The sequence below is a fragment of the Ambystoma mexicanum genome, chromosome 4p (genome assembly GCF_040938575.1).
Source record: "Ambystoma mexicanum isolate Mex_15411 chromosome 4p, UKY_AmexF1_1, whole genome shotgun sequence".
Lineage (NCBI taxonomy): Eukaryota > Metazoa > Chordata > Amphibia > Caudata > Ambystomatidae > Ambystoma > Ambystoma mexicanum.
In genome coordinates, this window is record NC_090927.1 from 94,626,302 (window position 1) to 94,650,232 (window position 23,931).

The 23,931-nt window shown below is 47.6% G+C and overlaps 1 protein-coding gene across 1 annotated transcript in view; it reads right to left on the reverse strand.

Moving 5' to 3' along the window:
- Positions 1–7,114, reverse strand: part of LOC138452786 (waprin-Enh1-like) — a 45,615-nt gene extending 38,501 nt beyond the window's left edge. The window contains exon 1 of the mRNA XM_069605126.1: positions 7,030–7,114. Within this exon, the coding sequence (XP_069461227.1) occupies positions 7,030–7,114 (85 nt within the window). The remainder of the gene's footprint in view (positions 1–7,029) is intronic.
- Positions 7,115–23,931: the final 16,817 nt, after the last annotated feature.

Consider the following 23,931-nt stretch of genomic DNA (forward strand, 5'->3'; position numbering starts at 1 on the left):
TGACCCAAGAAAAATAAAAAGTACATTAACAGTCCACTAAGCATCCAAAGCAGGCGTTAATGAGCAAAAGAATGACACTGATGCATTTACTGTTGAGGCTGTTCTCCCTGATGGACAATGGGACTCATTACGGGTCCGTGATAATTTACCGTCGCCTGACTTCCGACTACCACCGGGCTATTACAAGTCCGGCGGCCGAGAAGTCAGGTGCTGGTACCTTTGTTAATCCCCATTCCCCTAGGAACGGTGCTGGTGCTCCCGTGACAAGTTTGCGTACCGTGGCCACTGTGCCCGTTAGGGTCAGACTTGTCGGGAACAGCGGCTCCGGCAGGCAGACCTGTAATATGCCAGTCTGGAAACAAGGGTGGCAGTGAGCTTACCGGCACCCTTGTTTCCGAACCAGAAACATTGTAATGAGGCCCACTATATCCCTATTTGATCCATTGTACAACCTGTGTGTTCGTTAAAGAGGTTATTTTTTCTAAAGAATGCTCTGGTTCTTAGCGATTTTAGTGCCACACAAGTTATTAATTATATGCTTTACGTTTTCTCTTGTCGTCTCCTCTCTGCAATATCTAGAAAAGGCAGCACTTTCCGTGACCAGCCCATATCTTAACAATGTCTCCTTTGTGCTCAATATATTTAATCGAAAGCTCATGAAGGTAGACAGTGTTGTTTTGCTCTAATAAATCGACAGATGCGGTGCCAGAACACCCTTTTTTATGCTCCTCCCTTAAATGGCTCACCGAGGGTTATGCGTGGAATTTGGTCACCGTATTTCTTCAGTCCCCGACAAACAATGCTTTTTTCACTTTGTCTTGGTTCTTCCCTACTAATTCCTCAACAGTACACCCCTGTCTCTGACAAGCACGCCAGTGCAATTGCCTTTATTTCCCACAATGCTCGAGAACCACCCATTTGACAGGCTATCCCTAGATCAGTCACCAGGGAATGAGGTGGGGAATCCAGCATCTTCAAATATGGTGACAGATATTGCCGGAATGCTCTGGCTTTCAAAGAGAAGGTCCCCAATTCATACCGGATAATAGAGTGAGGAGTAGAAGATGGTAAGGATAGTACCTTTCTCCAGATCTAATTTAGGCAAGTAGTCAATTACTGCCGGATTGTAGATCTCAATGCCTTTGAGTAGCTTTGGGACAACTTTGCCCTCATACAATCTGCGGTATGGGAGAAGTGAAAATTTACCAAACTTTGAGTTTACCCTCTGCAATTGGGTTGCCAGTTTGACTGCCTTCATAGATAGTCATTCGCAGATAGATGAGGCCGAAGCTTTAGCGTTCATCCTGAAACCCAGATAAACGAAAGAATCGATTCTATCAATTTCATCCGACTGTACGTGCCACCTATATGCAGTCTTTTTACGAGCGCATGTGAACTGCCTAGCCTTTGTCTTTGCAGGATTTATGGACAAGGAATTAGCTTCCACAAAGATCTGACCTTCTGCTTTTTGTATTATTTCTGCTTCTTTGTCAAAATGTAAATCGTTGTGTGGTTCGTATTTACAAATGCCAGATGCCTTAGCTGTCTGAAAAAGTGGTAGGTACTTGGTATTGCTGATACAACAGGTCTACGATTGATGTTGTAAATATCACAAGCCTTCTGTCATGAGAATTGGCTGCCCAGGGACATCATAAAGGTAGCAAATAACTATGAACCCTCACCAAAATAACATCCGTTCATACTTGGCACAAAGACAAATCTGCTCCTGATCAGCCAAGGGTGATGATGCCAGACCCAAGAAGATCTAGGAGTGTACCAGTCACTCCTGGTGTCAGCTAGGAGGGGTTGGCTCTGTAGATATCAGCTGGCACCAGCTGTGCAGAAGGACGATTCTTCAAATTACAGAGGGTTTCCATGTGAACATTGGGTTTAAGGTGTCTGGAACGCCGAAATATAGACAATGAGCCTCATTACAACCCAGGCGTTAAGGGTTTAACGGCGCCGTCGGCGCCGTTAACCCTGATTACCATTTTAACGCCTGCTTTTAGCAGCCGTTAAAATGCAAGGCGCTAACCCGCCTTGGTGCTAATTACGGCACTGTAATTTACGGTGCCGTAATTAGCGCCTTCCCCACTTCCATTATGCCCTATGGGGCAAAAATGGGAATGGGGAAGGGTAAATGGGAAATGGGGATTTACCGCCCCACTCACCTTGGAATGGGGCGGTAAATCCGCCATCCACCATGGTGTAAACAGAGTTTACACCATGGTGGTAAAGTAGGGAACTTACCGCCTGGGTTGTAATGAGGCCCAATGCCTTTCAGAGAGATCAGGGTGCTCTCACCTGAAACCTCAGTCCACCCTTTACTGAGGCGCTCATTGGCTTGATTGACAAGTTGACAATGGAAATACAAGCAGATGCTTGCTGTCTCGTGGAGGAACTCACGTTAAAGGACGGTCGACAGAGTCCACCCACTTTTTCCAGAGGGTGGACTCAGTCCCCCCCAGCTAAAATGAAAAACATTGAAAGACATCCTTGAATTTGTTGGTTAAGGCCGACCTCGGGAATCGAACCAGAGTCTTCAGGTTTGTAGGCCGAACACTACACCACTGCACTTTATAACCTGATGGAAAATAACTAACAACTAAAGGTGAAATGTCGCATTCCGGTACTGCATGTTCCAGGGAAAACAAATGTGTTGGTTCTTGGAGTTTAAAGAATGCACAACTTTTAACGCTTTCAAAAACACTATTAGAAAAAAATATCCTGTCTTGGTTTTTTGTGTGAGTTCATTTTATGAAAGGCAAATGCTGTTGATTTTGCATGGCTAAAGATGTTTCTGAATCACTGTGCCACATAACTATGGTTTGTTCAGCTGCTGAATTTGAATTTGAAACAGGGGGAGTCTGGAACTGCAGAAGAAATTTGACTGTGAAGTCACTGTAAGGAACTCTGGGCCCTTTTGCTCAATAGGCCTAGACGTTGAATTGTAGCGCTTAGACAACATTCAACAAAGGGCTGTAGCTGCCTTTGAGCGCACTATGGAAAGCACAGTTTCTGCTACAATGAGCCGACTGCAAAATCCTGCACTGTATCGATGAGAGAATTTCATGAAAGGATTTGTTGCTACACGTGAGTATTGAGGAATACTTCGACAGAGTGGAACTGCACAACTAAACTGACGTTATGTTTGATCCAAGAGCTTCGCCGGGTTGATGGAAGGTCTGCGCAGGAAAACTGTGATTTATTTATGGAAAGCCCTGCACTCTGAGCTCCAGTTCTCAGCCAGATGACTTCCAACACAGTGGAAGGAGAGGGAATTGTTGGGGTGCAAAATCACTAAGTGGCCTTTGACATAGTTGAGTGGGGGTACTTACTGAAGGTACTGACGGGATTGGTTCTTGCAGACCCTGTTGTTAACAAAGTGTGGCTTTGTTCATAAAGTGTACTAGGGTAAGTTGCAGTGGACATATTTTCGGCCCCTTCTTGATTTCGACAGAAACTAGGCAGGAAGGTCAGCCAGCCCATCCTGTGTTCCTACAGGTCCTGGACACCCTCCCGCAAGGCATCAGGGACATCAATAACCAAAAAAGTGACGGGTAGAAGGTTTTGAATAAATCTGAACCACTGGCATTGCTATTGGCATCCTTCCACACCATTTTTTGTAGCCCATCTGCGCTATTGCAAAAGGGGTCCAGGCATATGCAAATCAGTCAGGTACTGCCACCACTGGGAGCAGCCCATCTCAAATGGTTAGGACAGGTCCCCTCTGCACAGAAACACAAGCAACCCAGACATATTTCGGCCTTGTTCGGCCTCATCACTGAGGTGCAGCTTGGCTCACAGAGCAAGGGACCCACGTCTGGGCATACCCCCTCTCACACAGGGAGACAAACTATAGCCAAATAAAGTGATGGGTAAAGGTTGTCAATAAATCTGAACCACTGGCACTGCTATTGGCATCCTTCCACACCACCATTTTTTAGCCCATCTGCATCATTGCAAAAGAGGACCAGCCATATGCAAATCAGTCAGGTTGTGCCACCAATGGGAACAGCCCAGCCCAAAAAGCTAGGGCAGGTCCCTGCTGCGCAGAAACACAAGCAATTCAGACATGTTTAGGCCTGGGTCCTGTGTCTGCTGGGCCTAGAGACCCAAGCTAAACCTCACTAATGACGCCCAATGAGTCAGAAACATGTCTGGGGATGCTTGTGGTCTCGCGCATAAGGGATGTGACCTAGCAGTTCAGGATGGACTGACCCTTTTGGGGTGGGATCAAGCCTGATTTGCATATTGTCTTTCCCCTTCTGTAATGTCTTGGCAGGTGATGAACGATGGTCTGGAGGGTTGACCAGAGCAATGCCAGAGGTTAAGATTCATTCTAAACCTTACAGCCATCACCTCTTTTGATTTGCTGATATCATGGACATCATGAGTATTACCACAGCATTCACGAATGCAAAGACCATCTGCTAGATGGACAACATCCTGCTTACCCTATCCAATGCCAGAGAACTGATCAGTGACAGTTGTAGACATGTTTCTAATCTGCAGAATACACTCGCTGAATGGGGAAGCAGTGTAAATCACCAGGACCTAGAATGGCGAAGCAGTGTCAATCACCAGTATCAATTACCAGGACCAAGAATGGCAAAGTAGTGTCAATCACCAGTGTCAATTACCAGGACCAAGAATGGTGAAGTAGTGTCAATCACCAGAGTCAATTACCAGGACCAAGAATGGCGAAGAAGACCAAGTCTAGGGCCGAGATAGTGGATTATAGATCTTGACGTGTGATGAACGGTTCTCAAGAACATGAGGTTTAAAGCCAAGGAGACCCTGAAAGATACTGTCCCAGACAATATACATGCACCAAAGAGGACTTTAATAGAGGAACTTGACAGATGGGAGAAATTACCTCCGTCCGGAGTGTACATCGGAAAAATGGTGATCTCACCCAAACTCAACTAAACTTTTGGAATAACCCTGAGAGTGGATGTAGCATTCCTGACCTATCTGGCAGCTTAAATAATTTCAAGTGTACACACATAGTAAAATTGGGCAAATGGGTTGATGGTAAAGGTCGAATTTCAGCTTGCTTTGTGAATCCCATTGATATTGGCTAACAAGATCCTGTTTCCAAAGTTGCTCCACCTTTAGGAGAAAAGGGAACTTCAGCTCTCCTTCTCGGACCAGCTGTAGGAGAAGGGGTCACTTTGGACCCCCTGAGTGCATCCACTGAGCCCACAACATGATGCACCTGCTTGAAACTCCTGCACAACTGCAATTGCTCCTCCGTGAAGCTACACACACATGGCAGGCAAGCGGGGTAATACACATTTCTGGCGGGGTACGTTATTTCTTTTACATGGCTGTGCAGACCCTGGCACGATTCCAGGTCCCTGATTTGGACAGTGCGGATGTACCTCTGGAGTCGAAAGTGCCCCAAAAAGTCAAGGCTTGTTTTGCGCCATTGACCAGTCCTAGGCCACATCACTATGCCGCGATGCAGGTGGGTCACCTGTGACGGGCAAACTAGGAGTACTAGGGAAAGTCCACCTGCCTCTGTTTAGACCAATGGCTAGAGGAAGTGGCACCTATGGCCTCATAAGAAGACATTATTTATATTCAGTGGCCATAATGGGTACCAATATCCCTGCACACCCAGTATGAGGGATCGAACCGGGTCCACAAGTTCAATCAGGTGCGATCAGCCTTCAGCCCCATACGTCCCCGTGAGTGTTTAGACAGACAGAGAGGTGGAACAAGGGAGTTCTTTCGCTGGACAATGAACCAGTTCTGCAAACCAATGAAATAGCAGATATTGTTTTTTGCGCTATGCATCTTTTGAAGTTTTGTTTGTGCGCTCTCCAAATGACCCTAACGACCCACCTTTCACAATGATGTCCATTTACAAACTGTTCCTGAGCACCAAACAAATCGGATTGGCTATTTTCCAACTAGGCTATTTGGATGCACATTACTAAAATGCACACACACACACACTGCACAAATGAGAGTTAGCCAATCAGTGTCCTGAAAAAGGTCCTGTGGGTCTGTGAACCAAGGCACCCTAACAACATTTTGGCCATGTTTCGGTGATTACGACGAGGATTGTAAGTAACATAGGGAACACGCTTTTCATTTAGGCCTGGTGTAAATCTTTCCACCAATCACAATAAAGTATGCTCCTCCCTCCGCCCCTTTGCCACAGAGCTCCGCCTCCTGTCAAGCTCAGGTGATGGTGCCGCCACGTCAAGCAGAAACCATTAGCCTGTAACTGCCCAGTGAGGAAACACCCTAACTCTGACAGCCAGGAGCTCCTGCACAAACCAGACTCATAATACTGACACACTCATCACACACTCAGTCTTGCACTGTTCTTCCGGTGCAAGTTCTAATATGTAAGGCCAACTCACGGAAGTACTTGACTCACGTTACCATATCTCAGACAGCCCATCAGAGACGTAGCCAGGATGGACTAACCAGTGGGGCCTGAAGCTAACGCAGTTGGGCCCACCTCAGTGACATTAACATCTGCAAATGCCCCCACAGTGCTGCTTAGCGGGGGTTTACAGGTTTTGGGTGGACCTTGCATGCTCAGGTCCTACCCCGCCTACGCCACTGCGTCCTACCCACAATGCGTATCCAGCGCGAGATACACAGACTTGCCTCACTGCAGATATGCAACACTGAAGACTGGTGGATGAAAAGTTTGGAATCAACCATAACCAATGGCATTGCTCTGGACAACCCTTCAGCCCCTTGTTTTCCAGCCTGCTATGCCATTACAGACGGGGAACAAAACATATGGTATTCAGGCTAGGTCCCTCCCTGAAAGGGCCAGCGCTGCCTGAAGTGCTATGTCGCATCCCTTTCGCAGAAGACAACGAGCAACCCAAGGCATGTGTCGGCTTCATTGGGCATCACCAGTGAGAAGTTGCAAGCTCAGGAACCTGCTGATTGACACCAGGAGATCTTAACTCAAAGACAACACTTTACCCCCTGCAGAGGAACCCTGCAGCCGGGGGCTGGTCATTAGGAGAAACCCCAGCAGGATGGACTCACCTGAGATGTCATCCGCCTCCGATGGAGGGACAGCGGAGAGAGCAAGGAGTCCAACAAGAAGCAGGAGGGCGAGTGTGGTCTTCATGGTGGCCTTGAACCCGAGCTCTGGTTTACCGCTGCCCCTGTGCCCGGGCTTTATAGGTGAATACACCTGGAAAGGCGGGAGGGACTGACGCAAACAGACAGAGACTGGGCTCCGGCCAAAACCCGTGTGGAGCCACCCAAGTGGCCAGCTGCATCATCAGTTTAATGGAACAATTAACATTATCATATGCAATTAGATTGGTGAGGCTCCACCTGTCTAATCACAGCCTGTTTGTTAAAGACCGCTTCCTATCCCACAGCGCCCCATTTCAGGAAACTGTGACTAAGCAAAACTCATCATCAGGGATTTACTGCCAATTTACTGCCAAACTCATATTCACTGTCACTTCTCTTTCTTGTCTTCTTTTTTTGTGTCTGTTTTTGCTATGTGATGATTATATTTCTCCCAAAAAAAAAATAAAACAGTCTTCATTTTCAAGGCCCTGAAGAAGATTTCTTTTCGTAACAATATTCTGAAACACGTGTTGGCAAGGCTAGTTGCATGTGATTATGAAGACAGTATTTCTCTTGAACTACAATTAGAATTGTAACCTACAGACACCGCATATCCGTTGGAGAGTGGGGTTAGCAGAATAATAATAATATATTTGATAGAATCAATGAATGCTGATTTGGACTTTTGATTGGAAGATGAATTAAAGTTTTGCCGTACACATACTTTATCACGAGTTTGTTATTCTTTTTTTTATTGATACAGCTGATATAAATCAACTTTACAATATAAAGTTTGTTATTCATCCTTTCCTGGTGGGGAGCCTTCCTGCTGTTTGCCCCTATGTAAATGCATGGATATTGCATTGAAATGGATATGAATTTCTAATTATGTGTATGTATAATTGGAGCGCTGGCTTATCCTATAGTTCCCTGGTATGATTCACCTATAAACTCGTACTGGAGCCCAAAGTTTGGTTCAACCTGGAGGCGTGGGCTTATTGTCTTTGTGTTCGTTGCATGCTCGTGTGAAGGGGCATATATTCTCCGGCATAAACTATTGGCCCGCCGGTCCCCTCCTCCAGAAATTAACTCATGTGAACAGACCGGAAATAGACACACCTCTTTTGCATTTGTTTACGGCAGATTGGGCATGCTCAATATGGACAGAACCCATCTCCCAACCAAAACAAAACAAACATTGGCAATGCCAACTGTTTTGGCGTTTACTGATGTTCTTTGCATTTTGCATTCATAGGCACCAGTTTCAAAGGGGATGTGATAAGGGGTGCAGGTGTGCAAGAGAATGAGAAGGGGAATAGAGTAAGGGAGGAAGCCATTGATAGAGGGTGCCATTGATGATGAGCAATAGAATGAGAAGGGGAATAGAGCAAGGGAGGAAGCCATTGATAGAGGGTGCCATCGATGATGAGCAATAGAATGAGAAGGGGAATAGAGCAAGGGAGGAAGCCATTGATAGAGGGTGCCATCGATGATGAGCAATAGAACGAGAAGGGGAATATAGCACGGGAGGAAGCCATTGATAGAGGGTGCCATCGATGATGAGCAATAGAACGAGAAGGGGAATATAGCACGGGAGGAAGCCATTGATAGAGGGTACCATCGATGATGAGCAAGAGGAAATATAAGCGTGAGAGGGTAAGAAATAAAGCAAACGTGTGAGAGGAAGGATGGGAGTGGAGAGTGGGAGCTGTAAGGTGGGTGGGGGAATAGAGGGGCTAGAGTGGGATAGAGTAGGTAGGGGAAATACAGGGTGTAGGCTGGGTGGGCCAATTGAGACAGGGGGGTCGGTGCGTAGTGGGGTAAAGAGGGAGGTGGTAGGGTTGAATAGAGAGAGGTGGTAGGATGGGTGGGGATAGAGAGGGTGGACTTAGGGCATGTGACAGGTGGATGGGGTAGAGTGAGGAGAGTGGGGTTGATGGGACGAGAGAGAGAGCGTGTAGGGTTGGTTGGTGGGGGTGAATAGGGAGTGGGTGTACAGAGTGTATTTTTATTTTGTATTGAATGTTTTAGTTTTTTACAAACTTTTACATTATCAGTCTCTATTTCATAAAATCAACCATAAATCATTGAGTTCATATAAACCTGTAATTCGGCATATGTATTTGCAATGTGAGCACAAAATCAATGGTACAACGTTATTCATTTTCTGAGAGAGTAGAGAGAGTTGGTAAGGTGGGTTGGAGTGGAGGGAGTTGGTAGAGTGGTAGAGTTGATATAGTGGATGGGGTTTGAAGGCTGGGTGGGGATAGAGAGAGTTGATAGGGTTGCTGAATGGGGTAGAGGGAATTGGGTAAGGTGGATGTGCATATGGGCGTACAGAGATTTGGGTTTTAGAGTAGCGATAGCAGGGTTGGGTGGGTGTCCGTAGAGAGAGTCAGTACGGTGGGTGGGTGTCGATAGAGAGAGTGGGGATAGGGTGGGTATGAAGGGGTAAACAGAGCTGGGGTAGGATGGGTGAGTTGGGGTAGGGTGGGTGAGTGGGAGTAGGGTGGGTGTGGTAGAGAGAGTAGGAGGTGGCGGGGTATAAAGAGTGGGGATAGTGTGGGTGGGGGTAGAAAGTAGAGGTATGGTGGGTGCAGTTAGAGAGAGTGAGGGTAGGGTGGGTGGCAGTAAATAGAGTGCGGTATGGTAGAGAGAGTGGGGGTAGTGTGGGTGGATGGGATAGAGAGATAGGAGGTGGATGGGGGTAGAAAGAGGGTGAGAGTAGGGTGGGTTGGTGGGGAGGATAGGGAGAAGGTGAGAGTAGGTTGGGTTGGTGAGGTAGTGAGAGTTGGTAGGATGGGTGAGGTAGAGGTAGAGAGAATTGGGTAATTTGTAGAGAGATTTGGGTGGGGCAGGGTTGGTGGGAGTAGGGATAGTGGGGTAGGGTGCGTGAGTGGGGATAGGGAGGGTGAGGTGGAGAGAGTGGGAGTCGGTGGGTGGGGGCAGAAAGAGTGGAGGTAAGGTGTGTGCGGGTGGGGGAAGAGAGTGTGGGAGTAGGGTGGGTGGGGTTGGAGAGAGTGGGGGTTGTGAGGGTGGACTGGGGTGGAGAGAATGGGGGTATTTGGGTGGGGGTAGAGAGAGTGGGCGTAGGGTGAGTGTGCAGGGGTAGAGAGTGAGGGGTATTGTGAGTGGGGGTAGAGAGAGTGTGGGTAGAGTGGGTGGATTGGAGTAGGGTGGGTGGAGTTAGAGATGGAGGTCTGTAGAGAGAGTGGGGGATGGGTAGGAGCAGAGAGTGTGGGGGTAGACAGAGTGGGGGTTGGTTGAAGTAGAGAGAGTGGGGGCAGAGAGAGTGGGGTCTGGCTGGATCGATTGGGTTTATAGGGTGTCAGGGCACAGAAAGGGCTAAGGCTGTGTGGTGGAGGTAGAGAGAGTGGCCATGTGGTAGGTGGGAGGCATATGGCAGTGCGGGTGAGTGGGGTAGGTTGGGTGGGGTAGAGAGAGTGGGGTTAGGTGTCAGAGAGAGTAGGGGTAGTTTGGGTGGGTGGGGGAGAGAGAGTGGGGATAGAGACAGTCGGGGTAGGGTGGGTGAGTGGTGCTTGGGTGGTTGTTTGGGGGTGAAGAGAATGGGGGTAAAGAGGGTAGGGGTAGGGCATGTGGGAGACGGTTAGGTTGGCGTAGAGCAAGTGGGGGTGGGGTTGGGTGGTTGGGATATGGTAGGTGAGTTGGGGTAGAGAGAGTGGGGGTAGGGTGGGAGTTTAGTGGTAGAGAGAGTGGGAGTAGTATGGGATGGGGTAGAGATAGTTGGGTTGGGTGGCTGGGGCAGAGAGAGTGGGGTAGAGTGGGTAGGGGTTTGGCATTTGAGATTATGGGGCTAGGGTGGGTGGGTAAAGGTAGAGAGAGTCAGGGTAGGGTGGGTGGTTGTAGAGAAAGTGGGTAGTGGGGTGGCTGAGTGGGTGGGAGTGGAGAGTGTGGGGGGATGAGTGACTGAGTGGTGGTAGTTGGTTGGGGGCAGGAAACATGAATAAGAAACCAGTCTTGTGAGGATCTTTCAAATGCAGCCCAAAATAGCCCAAACATAACCCAACCAGCTCATGTAATGGGGTTGGGATCGGTGGGGGTAGAGAGAGAGGGAGTCCGGTGGGTGAGGGCAGAGAGAGTGGGGATGGGGTTAGAGAGAGTGGGCATGGGGTGGGCGGGCTTCTAGTAGAGAGGGAATAATAGAAAAATTGCCACCAAAATAGCCCATTTGTACACGAAATAGCCCACATTGCCCAAATAAGACAAATCACTATGCAGCTGGGAATTAGAAAGCCTGCCTGACTTGCTTCTTACAAGTTGTTGATTGGAGCAAATCTTGTTAGGGGACTCCTCATTGGGTAGTACGGCAGAAGAGTTTGGAAGAAGACATTTCAGTGAATTGGCCATTTCTAGCCATGGCATTGCTGGTTGCTATGCCGACCAGATATTGCCAGTCCAGAGCCCCATTTCCCCCTCTCTCTTTTCTGTAACAATGGTTTCGGCAAATTTCTGGCTTGCGCCACAAAAATTCACCAAAACCAAAAAGGGGTTTTCTACTATTCACAGAGTGTGGTGAATCCCCCTTGTTCGGGGACATACAAAACACGACAGGTAAACTTGCAGGTCATCTTTTTGCCAGATAACAGATGCTCATTATTAATCAACTAAATTATGCGACTTGGAAACGATGACCGTCTGTCGCCCTGCCAGGATTCGAAACTGTGACCTTGAGATCAAAGGCAGATCCTTGTAGGGGATGCATTAGTCCACTGATCCACAGATCAGGAGGATAGCTCAGCGGCAATGTGCTCGGCTTAGAAGCAAGACGACACGGAGCAACACAGGTTCGATCCCCGGGTCTGCGCTTAGAAACCTCTGGGTATTAAGCGTGTTATAAATAACATATCATATCATATCACAGACCTCTGGGAACCACACCTATCATACATGATATGATCAAATCCAATCTGGACCTTGTGGACTTACACGGGGTGGAGTAAACTCTGCGGTCACTCGCTGCTTGATTTGCTGTGCGATGCCCCAATAGGAACCAAAGCCTCGCACACGTTCAAGCGTTTTTAGTCAGCAAGACCCGGCCTTGGAACAGGTCTTGAGAGGACATGTCAATACAGTCTTGCAAAGTACCACAGCCTGTGACATATTCTGTAACATGTAAGCTTAGAATATCCATGTCTCCGCGCCCTTATACCTCTGGGTCTGGCACGCGTTACAAACAAACAAACAGCCTTTGTCAGGAGGTTGGAACCCCTATGCTAATGCTTTGACCTATAGATCAGCGAGATTGTTATCTTTTCCTGACACATGGGGCCTCATTATGAAACCTATGCAAAGAGTGGAGGAATGACAGCACACCGCGGGCATTAAGATGAACTGGGGATAGTCTTAGGTGTTTCCACTATTGGGGAGGAGGTGGATCCCAGGCTGTAATTACCTGCAAGTGAGGATTACAGGCTAGGTGGTTCCTTTCCAGGAGCCAAAAGTGTCCAGACCATTTAACTTCTACTGACGCCTGCCATTATGTATGATTGGTGCATATCTGCAATTCAAATTGTGATCCCTCCCCAGTTTCTTTTTTTTTTAACTTACATTTTTTTGCATAAAGAAAGAAACATATTTCCATAACACCTTAATTGCAACAGCTTTGTTCCAGAGCTCCTCCGCCCGCCCTCCAAACTGATGCAAGTGATCCTAATAACGTTTATCCGAGTATAGGGCCCATAGGGTATATATAGATATTGTTCCAGAGCTCCTCCACCGCGGCTTTAGGTTCCCCCACTAACCACAGATTTCCACGTCACTCATGCACGTCTAGTACCTCCTCCTTGCATTACCCTCCTCTGCTCGGGCAGGATGTCACCAGATGTCAGCCCCACCATACGCTCCACTTCTGTTAGACCTCCTCGAAGAGAGAACCTTCCGAAGCCCAGCATAGGTGTTCCCGGCAATACCAAATGAACATCCCAACACCACATTTCACCATTGCCAGGCGACCAGTCCTCTCCAAAGGAACTCAGTAATCGTTCCCCATAGCTGTGAGTTTCTCCATCCTAACCATTTCCCCGGGTTTTGTTAACCACTCCCTCCCATCTCCGAGCCACAGTTACCCTTCCAGCCCTGAACATAGCCTCCCACATTCTGGGGTACCTATCCACGTCTTTATCTACAGGAGGGACCCCCAATAGCATTTGAAGGGGGTCAAGTGCAAGGCATTCAACGTCACCTCTGCAATCCAAGTCACAAGTTCCCCCCAGTAAATCTGTATTTCCGGGCAATGCCACCACATACGGGCAAGGGAGCCCACCTGCCCACACTGCCATGGGCAAAGTGGGGAGCTGCCCGCAAAACATTGTGGAGAGTTTTAATGGGTCACGGTGCCATCCGTGGAACATCTTAATGATATGCTCCATTGCTGCCTTAAACAGGTTCCCATGAAACATTATTTGAAATATGTTCTTCCACCATTCCTCGGAATTCTCCTCTGGTCCCAAATCCTCCCCGTACTTTTTGAAATGTTGTCTCCACATCACATCTGCTGCCCTCAAAAGTCTATAGAGCCTAGAAAGGATCCCCTTTCTAACTTCCGAAGCATCCATGGTCTTCTCAAAGGGGGTTAGCGGGCGTTTCAACTTATTCCCCCATTTGTGATCCTTGAAGAGGCCTTTGAGGTGTAAATACTGAAACACAGACATCTTGTCGTGACCCAGGACCTCACCAACCCGACTCATAATCCAGAAACGCCTCCTCTTTAAACAGTTTCCCCACCATTTCCAGACCCCTGTCCAACCATTGTTGGGCACCCCAGAAGCCCAGTCAAGAAAAGTTAATGGGGGTCTCCCACACTGATGTCATGGGTGAGGGCTATAAGGATAGACTGTCGTTAAGCTTACACTGTATCCACAAGGACCACAACGGCCCCTAAATGTGGTGCTCTCTAAGGCGGCTGGTTATGTCTTTGAATCATGGACACACAACAAATCTCTTACCATGGTTGGATGTGTATCCATGTCGTCCAGGTATGTCCAATAAATTCCCAGGTCCTCCCTCATATGTTCAAGAAGAATTGGGGTGCTTTGTAATACTGTTAGAAATCGGGGAAAAACTAAGCCTGCATAATCCCTCGGGAGGGTGAGATTAGAACCCTTGATCCTCAGACATTTATATTGACGCAGGAACCTGCCCATCGCCGCCCAGAGTTCATGTAGGTAGCACCATGAATAAATATGGAAGACGAGGTAGAAATATACATTTCTTCAGGTGTCATCCCGCCAAATCAAGAAAGTATGAGTTGGCCCCATCTACGAAGACTAAATTCTATCCAAACCTTAAGACTGGTATAGTCGAGGTATTTGGTCAATGGCTTTTCTACCTTCATATCCACTACCTGCCTCCTATTTTTTAGGCCGGAACCCAGGGTGCGTATCGGCATAATACACAATTTTGTTGTGTTGATCTTCATCCCCGAAAATGGCCTGAATATTTTAATGAGCAATAATAGCGCTGCAAGGGAATTATGACCCCCCCCCCCACCCAAATACCCCAAGATTTCATCTGCAAATAGGGACAGCTTGAATTCCAGTTCCCCTTGTTGTATCGCCTTGATCCTCTGGTGTTCCCGAATCATAATTGCTAAAGGCTCCAGCGTGAGTGCATACATCAGCGGGGACAGGGGGCACCCATGCCTCATAACTCTAGTCAAGCAGAATGGAGTGGATAAACCACTGGTAACCTGAACGTGCGCTATCGAGGCTCTGCAAAGAGCTGCCACCCACCTTCTGAAGTTCTCCCCCAGTCCCATCTTTTCCAGGAGCTGGGCCATGTACCACCACTCCACCCTGTCAAAGGCCTTCTCAGAATCGAGGGAGACCAGACTCCTGTGTGAAATGCCTTAGATCGATCGATTTTCGGATATCATATGACCCCTGCATCCCTCTAACAAATCCCACCTTAGTCGCCATGGACTAATGTTGGGGGAATATCTTGAAGTCTGTTCCCCAGACCCTTTGCCAACATTTTCAGGCTGTGTTTAATACAGAAATCGAACGGTAAAAAGAGCACAGTGTGGGGTTTTTCCCTTCAATGGGGATGACAACTATTATGGTGCCCATCATTGTATCAGGAAGGTCTCCTCCTTCCAAAACAGTGTTAAACGCCTTCACCAAGAATGGGGTGAGGGCAGAGCAGTATGTTTTATCAAATCTAATCAAGAAGCCGTCCTCCACTGGTGCCGTACCCCCTTCATCTACATGAGCATTTTTATCACTTCCTCCTCCATTATCGGCATGTCCAGCAGGGAGGCCTTTTCCCCCGATATCCCTGCAATGGGTAACGAGTCCAGATAGCTGTTTATATACAATCCATTCCCACCATATTCGGACTCATGTAATATTTCATAATATGTCTTGAACTCCGCTCCTATGTTCTCAGTATCGTTGTGTATAGTGCCTCCGGCCAATCTGATAGACTGCACCATCCTATTTTTCGGACACTCTCTCAATCTCCAGGCTAGAATCTTATCGGCCTTGTTCCCCTGTTTATAATATTTCTTTTTAAGGAACAACAATTTCATCTCTGTAGCATGGAGCATATGATCCTTAAACTGAGTCATATATATTCTTTAAGTTTATTCGCCAGGCTAGGGGTCAAATATCTACTGGAGGCCCTCCCTGGCTGGATCGCCTCGATGTTCACCCTCAGGTCGTCTTCCTGCTATAGTCTCTCCTTTTTCTTTTGGGACCCAATACAGATTAGCACCTCCCGAATTGTTGCCTTGAAACCTTCGAAAAACATTTGTGGGTCAACTTCCCTGTTATCGTTACATTCCAAATACTCTTTCATCTCTGTAAGAAGACTTTGGGAGTCCCCGTCATTGCACTTCTAGAGTCCTTTCTGCGTCAGGCCCCACCCATCACTCACCTCTACGAGAAGTAAGTCATGGTCTGACCATGGGACAGGCTCCACCTAGACCCATGGACATGGCTCCTCATTCTAACACCTACCAGGATATAGTCTATCCTTGAATACGAATCATGGACCTCGGAGTAGTACGTAAAGGTTGGGTGGGTCATCATAGGCCGGCGGGGTCAGGGAATCTGTAATACGCAAGTCCCTGTTTATTTGCTAAAATCTCTTTGAATCTCCTTCTTTTGTCAGCACCTTCCCTGATGTCCCTACCCCCTTTTTGTCCCTGGTCGTGTTAAGGACCATATTAAAGTCGCCTACCACTACTATGGGGTCCTCAACAAACAGCTTGTGTTTTTATTCCAACCATCCGAGGAGATCCCCCGACCCGCTTAATGTTAATCCCAATACCAACACACCACAACTCCACCAGCCCCTATCATATCACCGAAAGTGTCAAACGATACCCCATCACAGGGGAATATTCCAGACCCTATGCGACATTGCCCTTTTTGCCCAGACGGGGCGGGGGAAGGGGTGAATTTCCTAGTTCCTTGGATTCGTCTCCTGTCTCTCAACTTCCCTCTCCTCGATGCCTCACTATTGCTGGCCTCGGGGGCTTTCTCATGGTCACTCGCTGGGTCCATTAGCTCACCTGTGACCCTCCTGATGTTCTCCTCAGTCACTAGTTTGCCAGTTTGTATTTGTATGCCTCATATTCAAAAGCCTCTGAAAAGGGGTACCCCTAGCGTTATTTCACCCCTTTCCCTTTGAGCCACTGTGTAACAAGCGCACACAGTCTACAATTTGCGAGTGTGAATGTGCAGGGATCTTGGAATATTGTGATCATGGCATTAATATATGCGAAAGACGCTTCTATCCGAACATGGATAGACCATGGACCCCTGGTGCCCCCCCGGCTCTGTGCGCCCTGTCAATCGTAGCTTTGTTGGTTGCAACGTCATCAAACAGTAACTTGACCACATCATGGACACTTTAACAATGTTCCTCTCCGTCTCACCATCGTTCTCGGGCCAAAGCCAAAGAATCTCTCCTATTTCTCCTCTCCCGGTTTACAAAATTGTCCATCTTGAGGGTCATTTCCTCTTCACGCCTCTCCAACTCAGACAGCCTCATGTCCATTTGTGTCTCCAGGGTGTCCACTCTCTCGTTAGCCTCCAGGCCTTATGTCCTGCCGTTTATCGTATCCACTCTCTTGTCTAGTTTATCCAATCTCTGATCATTTCCCACAAATTTCCTTGAGCAGCGCTCCAATGTCTTTCTTTGTGGGCGTGGAGTCCTCTGTGCTTCCTGCCATTATCAGAGAGATGTCTTTGGTGACCCGCTGGAGCCCTTTCAAGTAACAGAATTTCTGAAGAGACCACTTCCATATCACAGATAAAGGCTACGAAAAAAAGCAGCCCCTCACCACTAACACCCATCCCCCAAATCTCTGGCCAGTGCCCAAAATCCTAATCACCAAAGTGTTGGGCGGACAGAGATGCAAAGAAGGTCCACTGGGGACCTATAAACAAACTAGTCTGTGCGATGGGGTGGCACCTCACTTCTTTGCGGGTGCTGGGTGAGACAATCTGAATGAGGATTGTTTTGAGGGACCACAGAATGTGCCCGCCACTCCCTAGTCCCCAGATCCAGCAGGAGTGGGACTCACCAGCAAGGGGTTCATGGCAGGGACCCTCTCCATCCGTACACTCTCTGCAGCCGGATCCCTATTGGAGTCCAGGTTTGCTGTTTCTCTCTCCTGACCCAGTGTCTGCAACCATTGGGGGGGTGTCACTATGCTGTACCGTTGTTCTGGGCACTTCTCTCTCCTCCTGGCATCTTATGGGCAAATCAGTCTGTTTAAACACATCCCTTCGTTATGCGTGCCCCTCCCTTTAATGCAGGTAATTCCCTTATACTGAGGAGTCGAAGGCACGGGGGTCTATTCCCAGTGCTGGCGGTGAACCCTGCTCAACTCCACCACTCCTTCCAGGCCCGCCACCCAGAGGGCAGATGCCCGGGGCATTAGTGCGCTTCCACTTTCCGTACACAAGTACTCCTACCAGCAAGTGCATTGCTATCAGGGGCGCCCAGTACGGGGGGCTGCGGGGTCCGCCCCTCCCAGCCCCCCCGCTGGAAAAAAGAGACGCAGTATGGATGGCAAGAGGGGTGCACAGATGTAGAGGTACACCCAACCCAAAATGATTTTTAGAAATGGAGGCACAGATGCAAAACAAGTCTGTCCCTCAATTTCTAAAAATCGTTTTCGGTTTGGTGTATTTTTACATCTGTGGGTGAACAGATGTAGAGGTACACCCAACCCAGAAGGATTTTTAGAAATGGAGGCACAGGTGCAAAGCAAGTCTGCCCCCTCAATTTCTAATAATCGTTTTGGGTTGGGTGTATTTGTACATCTATGCACCCCTCTTTACAAGAGTGGTGCACACATGTAGAGGTACACCCAACCCAGAAGGATTTTTAGAAATGGAGGCACAGATGCAAATCAAGTCTGTCCCTCAATTTCTAATAATCGTTTTGGGTTAGGTGTATTTGTACATCTGTACACCCCTGTTGGTAAGAGGGGTGCACAGATGTAGAGGTACACCCAACCCCAAACGATTTTTAGAAATGGAGGCACAGATGCAAAACAAGTCTGTCCCTCAATTTCTAAAAATCGTTTTCGGTTTGGTGTATTTTTACATCTGTGGGTGAACAGATGTAGAGGTACACCCAACCCAGAAGGATTTTTAGAAATGGAGGCACAGGTGCAAAGCAAGTCTGCCCCCTCAATTTCTAATAATCGTTTTGGGTTGGGTGTATTTGTACATCTATGCACCCCTCTTTACAAGAGTGGTGCACACATGTAGAGGTACACCCAACCCAGAAGGATTTTTAGAAATGGAGGCACAGATGCAAATCAAGTCTGTCCCTCAATTTCTAATAATCGTTTTGGGTTAGGTGTATTTGTACATCTGTACACCCCTGTTGGTAAGAGGGGTGCACAGATGTAGAGGTACACCCAACCCAAAATGATTTTTAGAAATGGAGGCACAGATGCAAAACAAGTCTGTCCCTCAATTTCTAAAAATCGTTTTCGGTTTGGTGTATTTTTACATCTGTGGGTGAACAGATGTAGAGGTACACCCAACCCAGAAGGATTTTTAGAAATGGAGGCACAGGTGCAAAGCAAGTCTGCCCCCTCAATTTCTAATAATCGTTTTGGGTTGGGTGTATTTGTACATCTATGCACCCCTCTTTACAAGAGTGGTGCACACATGTAGAGGTACACCCAACCCAGAAGGATTTTTAGAAATGGAGGCACAGATGCAAATCAAGTCTGTCCCTCAATTTCTAATAATCGTTTTGGGTTAGGTGTATTTGTACATCTGTACACCCCTGTTGGTAAGAGGGGTGCACAGATGTAGAGGTACACCCAACCCCAAACGATTTTTAGAAATGGAGGCACAGACGCAAAACAAGTCTGTCCCTCAATTTCTGAAAATCGTTTTGGGTTTGGTGTATTTTTACATCTGTCGGTGAACAGATGTAGAGGTACACCCAACCCAGAAGGATTTTTAGAAATGGAGGAACAGGTGCAAAGCAAGTCTGCCCCTCAATTTCTAATAATCGTTTTGGGTTGGGTGTATTTGTACATCTGTGCACCCCTCTTTACAAGAGTGGTGCACACATGTAGAGGTACACCCAACCCAGAAGGATTTTTAGAAATGGAGGCACAGATGCAAATCAAGTCTGTCCCTCAATTTCTAATAATCGTTTTGGGTTAGGTGTATTTGTACATCTGTACACCCCTGTTGCCAAGAGGGGTGAACAGATGTAGAGGTACACCCAACCCAGAAGGATTTTTAGAAATGGAGGTACAGATGCAAAGCGAGGGAGGGGGCAGGGAACAGGGGCAGGGAGAGGGCAAATGAGACTGTTTGCATGTCTCTGAGTGTGCACGTGGTGAGGGTGTATGCTATGGGCGGGGAGCGGAGGCGTATGAGCCAGCACTTTCTAGTAGAGCAGCCATATTTGAAATGGGGCAATGCTGGTAATCCTCAGTTAGCTCGCTATACTCTTGATGGGATAGTACTGCTGTAACAGGGCTTCTATACTTGTTGAATCTTCTCAGTGATAATACTATGCTTTTGTTGAGGCAATGCTAGTTCATCTTAGTGGGGCTGCTATACTTTTGATGGCACAACATCAGCCCTCTCAGTGGAGCTGCTACACTCTTATTGACAAGGCCCCAGCACTTCTCAACAGATGTATTTCTTTTTATTTTTATTGGTTATTTATAATGTGTGTACTACCCAGATGTTTCTAAGCGCGGACTGAGGGAGCAAACCTGTGTTGCGTGGACTGAGGAAGCGAACATGTGTTAGCGCGGGCCGAGGGAGCAAACCTGTGTTGCGTGGACCGAGGGAGCAAACCTGTGTTGCGTGGACCGAGGGAGCGAACCTGTGTTGCGCGGACAGAGGGAGCGAACCTGTGTTGCTCTGTGTCATCTTGCTTCCAAGGCGAGTACGTTGCCCCTGAGCTATCCTTCCGATACTCTAAAGATCTGAAGTACATTTAATGATACAGAACCAGAACTATTGAGCAAGTCTGTCATCATCAGAATAACTCAACACTGTTGTGGTTATACAAGAGCTCATATATTTTAAGGGATGGAATTACTTACCCCTTTATCTCTCCTGAATGAAAGAATGAGCTCTCTCAGACACAAGTTATCACCCCTGCACACACATTGAATGAATATGGTATGGATCTATAGATCGAGAAAACTGGAGTGACAATTCAGAGTGTTTTAACAGAAATATAATTGTCTTCCCAGATGGGAGACTGACTCCATTCATATACATGGGGTCACTGAGAGGACCAAGAGTGAAACTGTACATTCAGTTGTGAGATTACCAGCAACGGTTGATACTATGCTCCAAGGAGTGAGGTGCCCACTCAATATATCACACTGTTTATAGGTGTGAGACCCATCCTGAATGCTTGCCTAAAGAGCCTTGGCCAGAGTTTCACACTGAAGAAGTGAGCCTGTGATCCGGGATCTGCCGCCCACAACACGCAGAGGATTCCCGTGCTCCCACTTGCGAGATTTGCACCAAATTAGTGAGATTGTGCTCCAAGGTAGGAGGCACATGCACAGTCTTTGCTCTGACGTTTGACACACTCACAGGATGGGACGGCATTTCGTTCACCCATCATAATTGTGTTGCTCTGCCTTTTGAGGGCTACTACAACCTGGATGATTATAGAGGGGTGAAGTAGGGGCCGTGATGGTCTACTGGAATGGAACTCGAAGGCTTAAATCTCCTTCTTACTTGACTTTAGTATATGTAGTACATGCTAGCCAATGTGTCCACTGTTCTGCGATGCGCGCGCCTCCACCCCCTTGCGCGCCGTTGCACCAAGTTGACGACTACATGCAAATTAGCGGTCATATAACTGCCAGTGATGTCACTTCCTGTTCCCCCCCCCCCCCGGGAAATTCATAAGTCGGCTCTCCTGACTGCTATTGTAGCTGGGGCTTCTGGAAATGTCCTTGTCTGCCAGGAGAAAGACCGCCCCACCCTTCCTTCAGCCCACTGCACCGGGCCCTGCTCCGGCAGGTTAGGGTCTTTCTCCAAAGTCTCCACCGGGCTGCTCCCGGTACCTGCCACCACTTTCCGGACTACACCAGTGATCAGAAACGGGGACCGGGGGTGAACAACCTGTGCACCCTCTATGGTGGGGCAGGGGCCCCTTACATCGACGTGTGGAAGGGTCTATTAAAGGGCCTATGCACCTCCCGGGTGCTCTCAGTAGTCTAGTGGGAGGCCAGCGCCTTTCTCACTGGTCTCAGCCTCTCCAGCGCCACGCTGCCTCCCCACCGCCACGTTGCCTCTCCACTGCCAATGACCAGGCCCCGCTACTCCCGCCTCTGGTCTGGGTCCGCGAGATCTTTCAGTCCGGTACAGCTGCCGGGTGTCTCCCTGTGCAAGGAGGATCTGGGCTGCTTCTGCGGGTGCGTGATGGGAAGCCCCGCTCTCGCATAGCCGTGCCCCGGCTCCGGCCTGCAGCACACTCCCCAGTTTCTTGATGCATTTGTCAGCTTCCGTATTTGGGACAGACTTCACATAATGAAGTCTTTATCAGCTGGAACCTTATTTTTAGTTTGGTCTATTAGAGCCACCTATGAGTCGAAACTATTGCATTAGACTACAGAAAGGGAGATACGGCATATGAGGAGGGACACAAAGCTTGTAGATGCTGTTTGATTGTTGCCTACTCATTGGCTGCCATTGGACATGCTAATCCCTATGGCAATTCCTACCCGATCCATGCCCTTCCTCCGTACGCCCCCCCACCCTGCCCAAAACTCCTCCTCATGCTCATGTGGACTCTTTCAGCTTGCTTTAATCAGGTCTTACCATCGAACTTTGCACTCTAAGTGCCTGCCAGTGTTTTTTCAAAGCAGACTTCTGAGGGTTAATTACTTACTTAATCGGTGCTGTACACATGCCACGGGTGTAATACAAATATCTAAACCAGATCTGCCTTCAGCACCTCGATTTATAAGCACTAGGTGTGTCCTTCATTGAAGTCCTGTTAAAAACAAGCATTGGTAAGGCCAACAGTTTATATGCCCAGGTAGCCGCGCTATTTTGCACCTGATGCCATCAGTGGCCAGTTAATACCACTATGGCAGTGCCTGGCAAGTACCTTTCCCACGCCCACACAAAAGCCCAAGCTGTTGCCAATGTTTGTTATACTTGGAGGTGAGATTGTCAGGGCTGGCCCGTGCATCTTCATGGTCCAAATGCCACTGGTCTTCACTTGACACGATCAACTACCATGAGCTGAAAAGATCCTCTTTTTAGGGGCTGTGTGGGTGAGGATCATGGAACACAAAATCTAAAGAATCCCACATTGAAACTATGGCAATTGGCACATGAAGATATACGTGAGAACCAGTATATAACATAAATTAAGTGCCCTGATGACAGCACCGTCAGGATATACAATGGGGATTTATTCATGTGTTGATTTTTGAGATTCAGGTTGGTTCTAGAAACACATTCTTTAAGTGTTGGCACAGTTTCTTTTTCCCGTATGAATCAAGAAGGGTATCATTAATAACACTAGAGGGTTAAATAGAGACACGCCCTCCAGTTAGGCACAAAAAACGAATTTGAAATGTTTGCTTGTTTGCCATTTGTAGAATATGTACACACACCGATATGAGTTCCGGCGTGTGTTTTAAACATATTGTTGTGTTGTTTTAGAGAAATATATTGTAATGTGTAAAGTGTTTTTGATAAATATTAAAATGTGTATTTTTGATAATTACATGGTTACTCGCCCTTTTTTGGTTAAGGGGTGAACATGACTAGGGTTGCATGCATCTAGGATAACTCACTCTCAGCAGAAAGGGAAGGAAGCTGTTCTGTGGGAATCTTTAGATTTTGTCTTCACTTGACACGTACATGCTCTCCAAATCTCTCTGGTTTGGATGATCACCTGCTCCGAGCCACTCACTACGCTTTGATCGTTGGTTCCTCATGTCTCATCAGCCTTTGGGACGGCTGAATCCTAACGCCACGACAAGTTGGACTTCTCCAATGTCGCTTTTGTACAAACACTTTATGAGTTTTGACTTCTGTGTCCAGCATGTATGTATGTGTTTATTTATTTATTTTGGCGTTTGTAAAGCGCACCTAACCCTGAGGCATCTAGGCGCTGAAATTCTTTAGAAAGGTACATACAGAGTAAAGGCATATCCATAATCAGTTGCGGGGAAATTTCATGGTACAGAAGGTAACAGTGCATACCTATAAGGGTGTACATTGGCAGTACGGGTAGGCGAGTAGCATCAGCATGGAGATGCCAGGAGAAGACAGGAGGTTGTGGTTAGTTGTGTTGCTCTTGTGTGAAGAGTCGAGTTTTCAGACTGTTGCGGAAGGCCCAGAAAGAGGATTCAGCTCT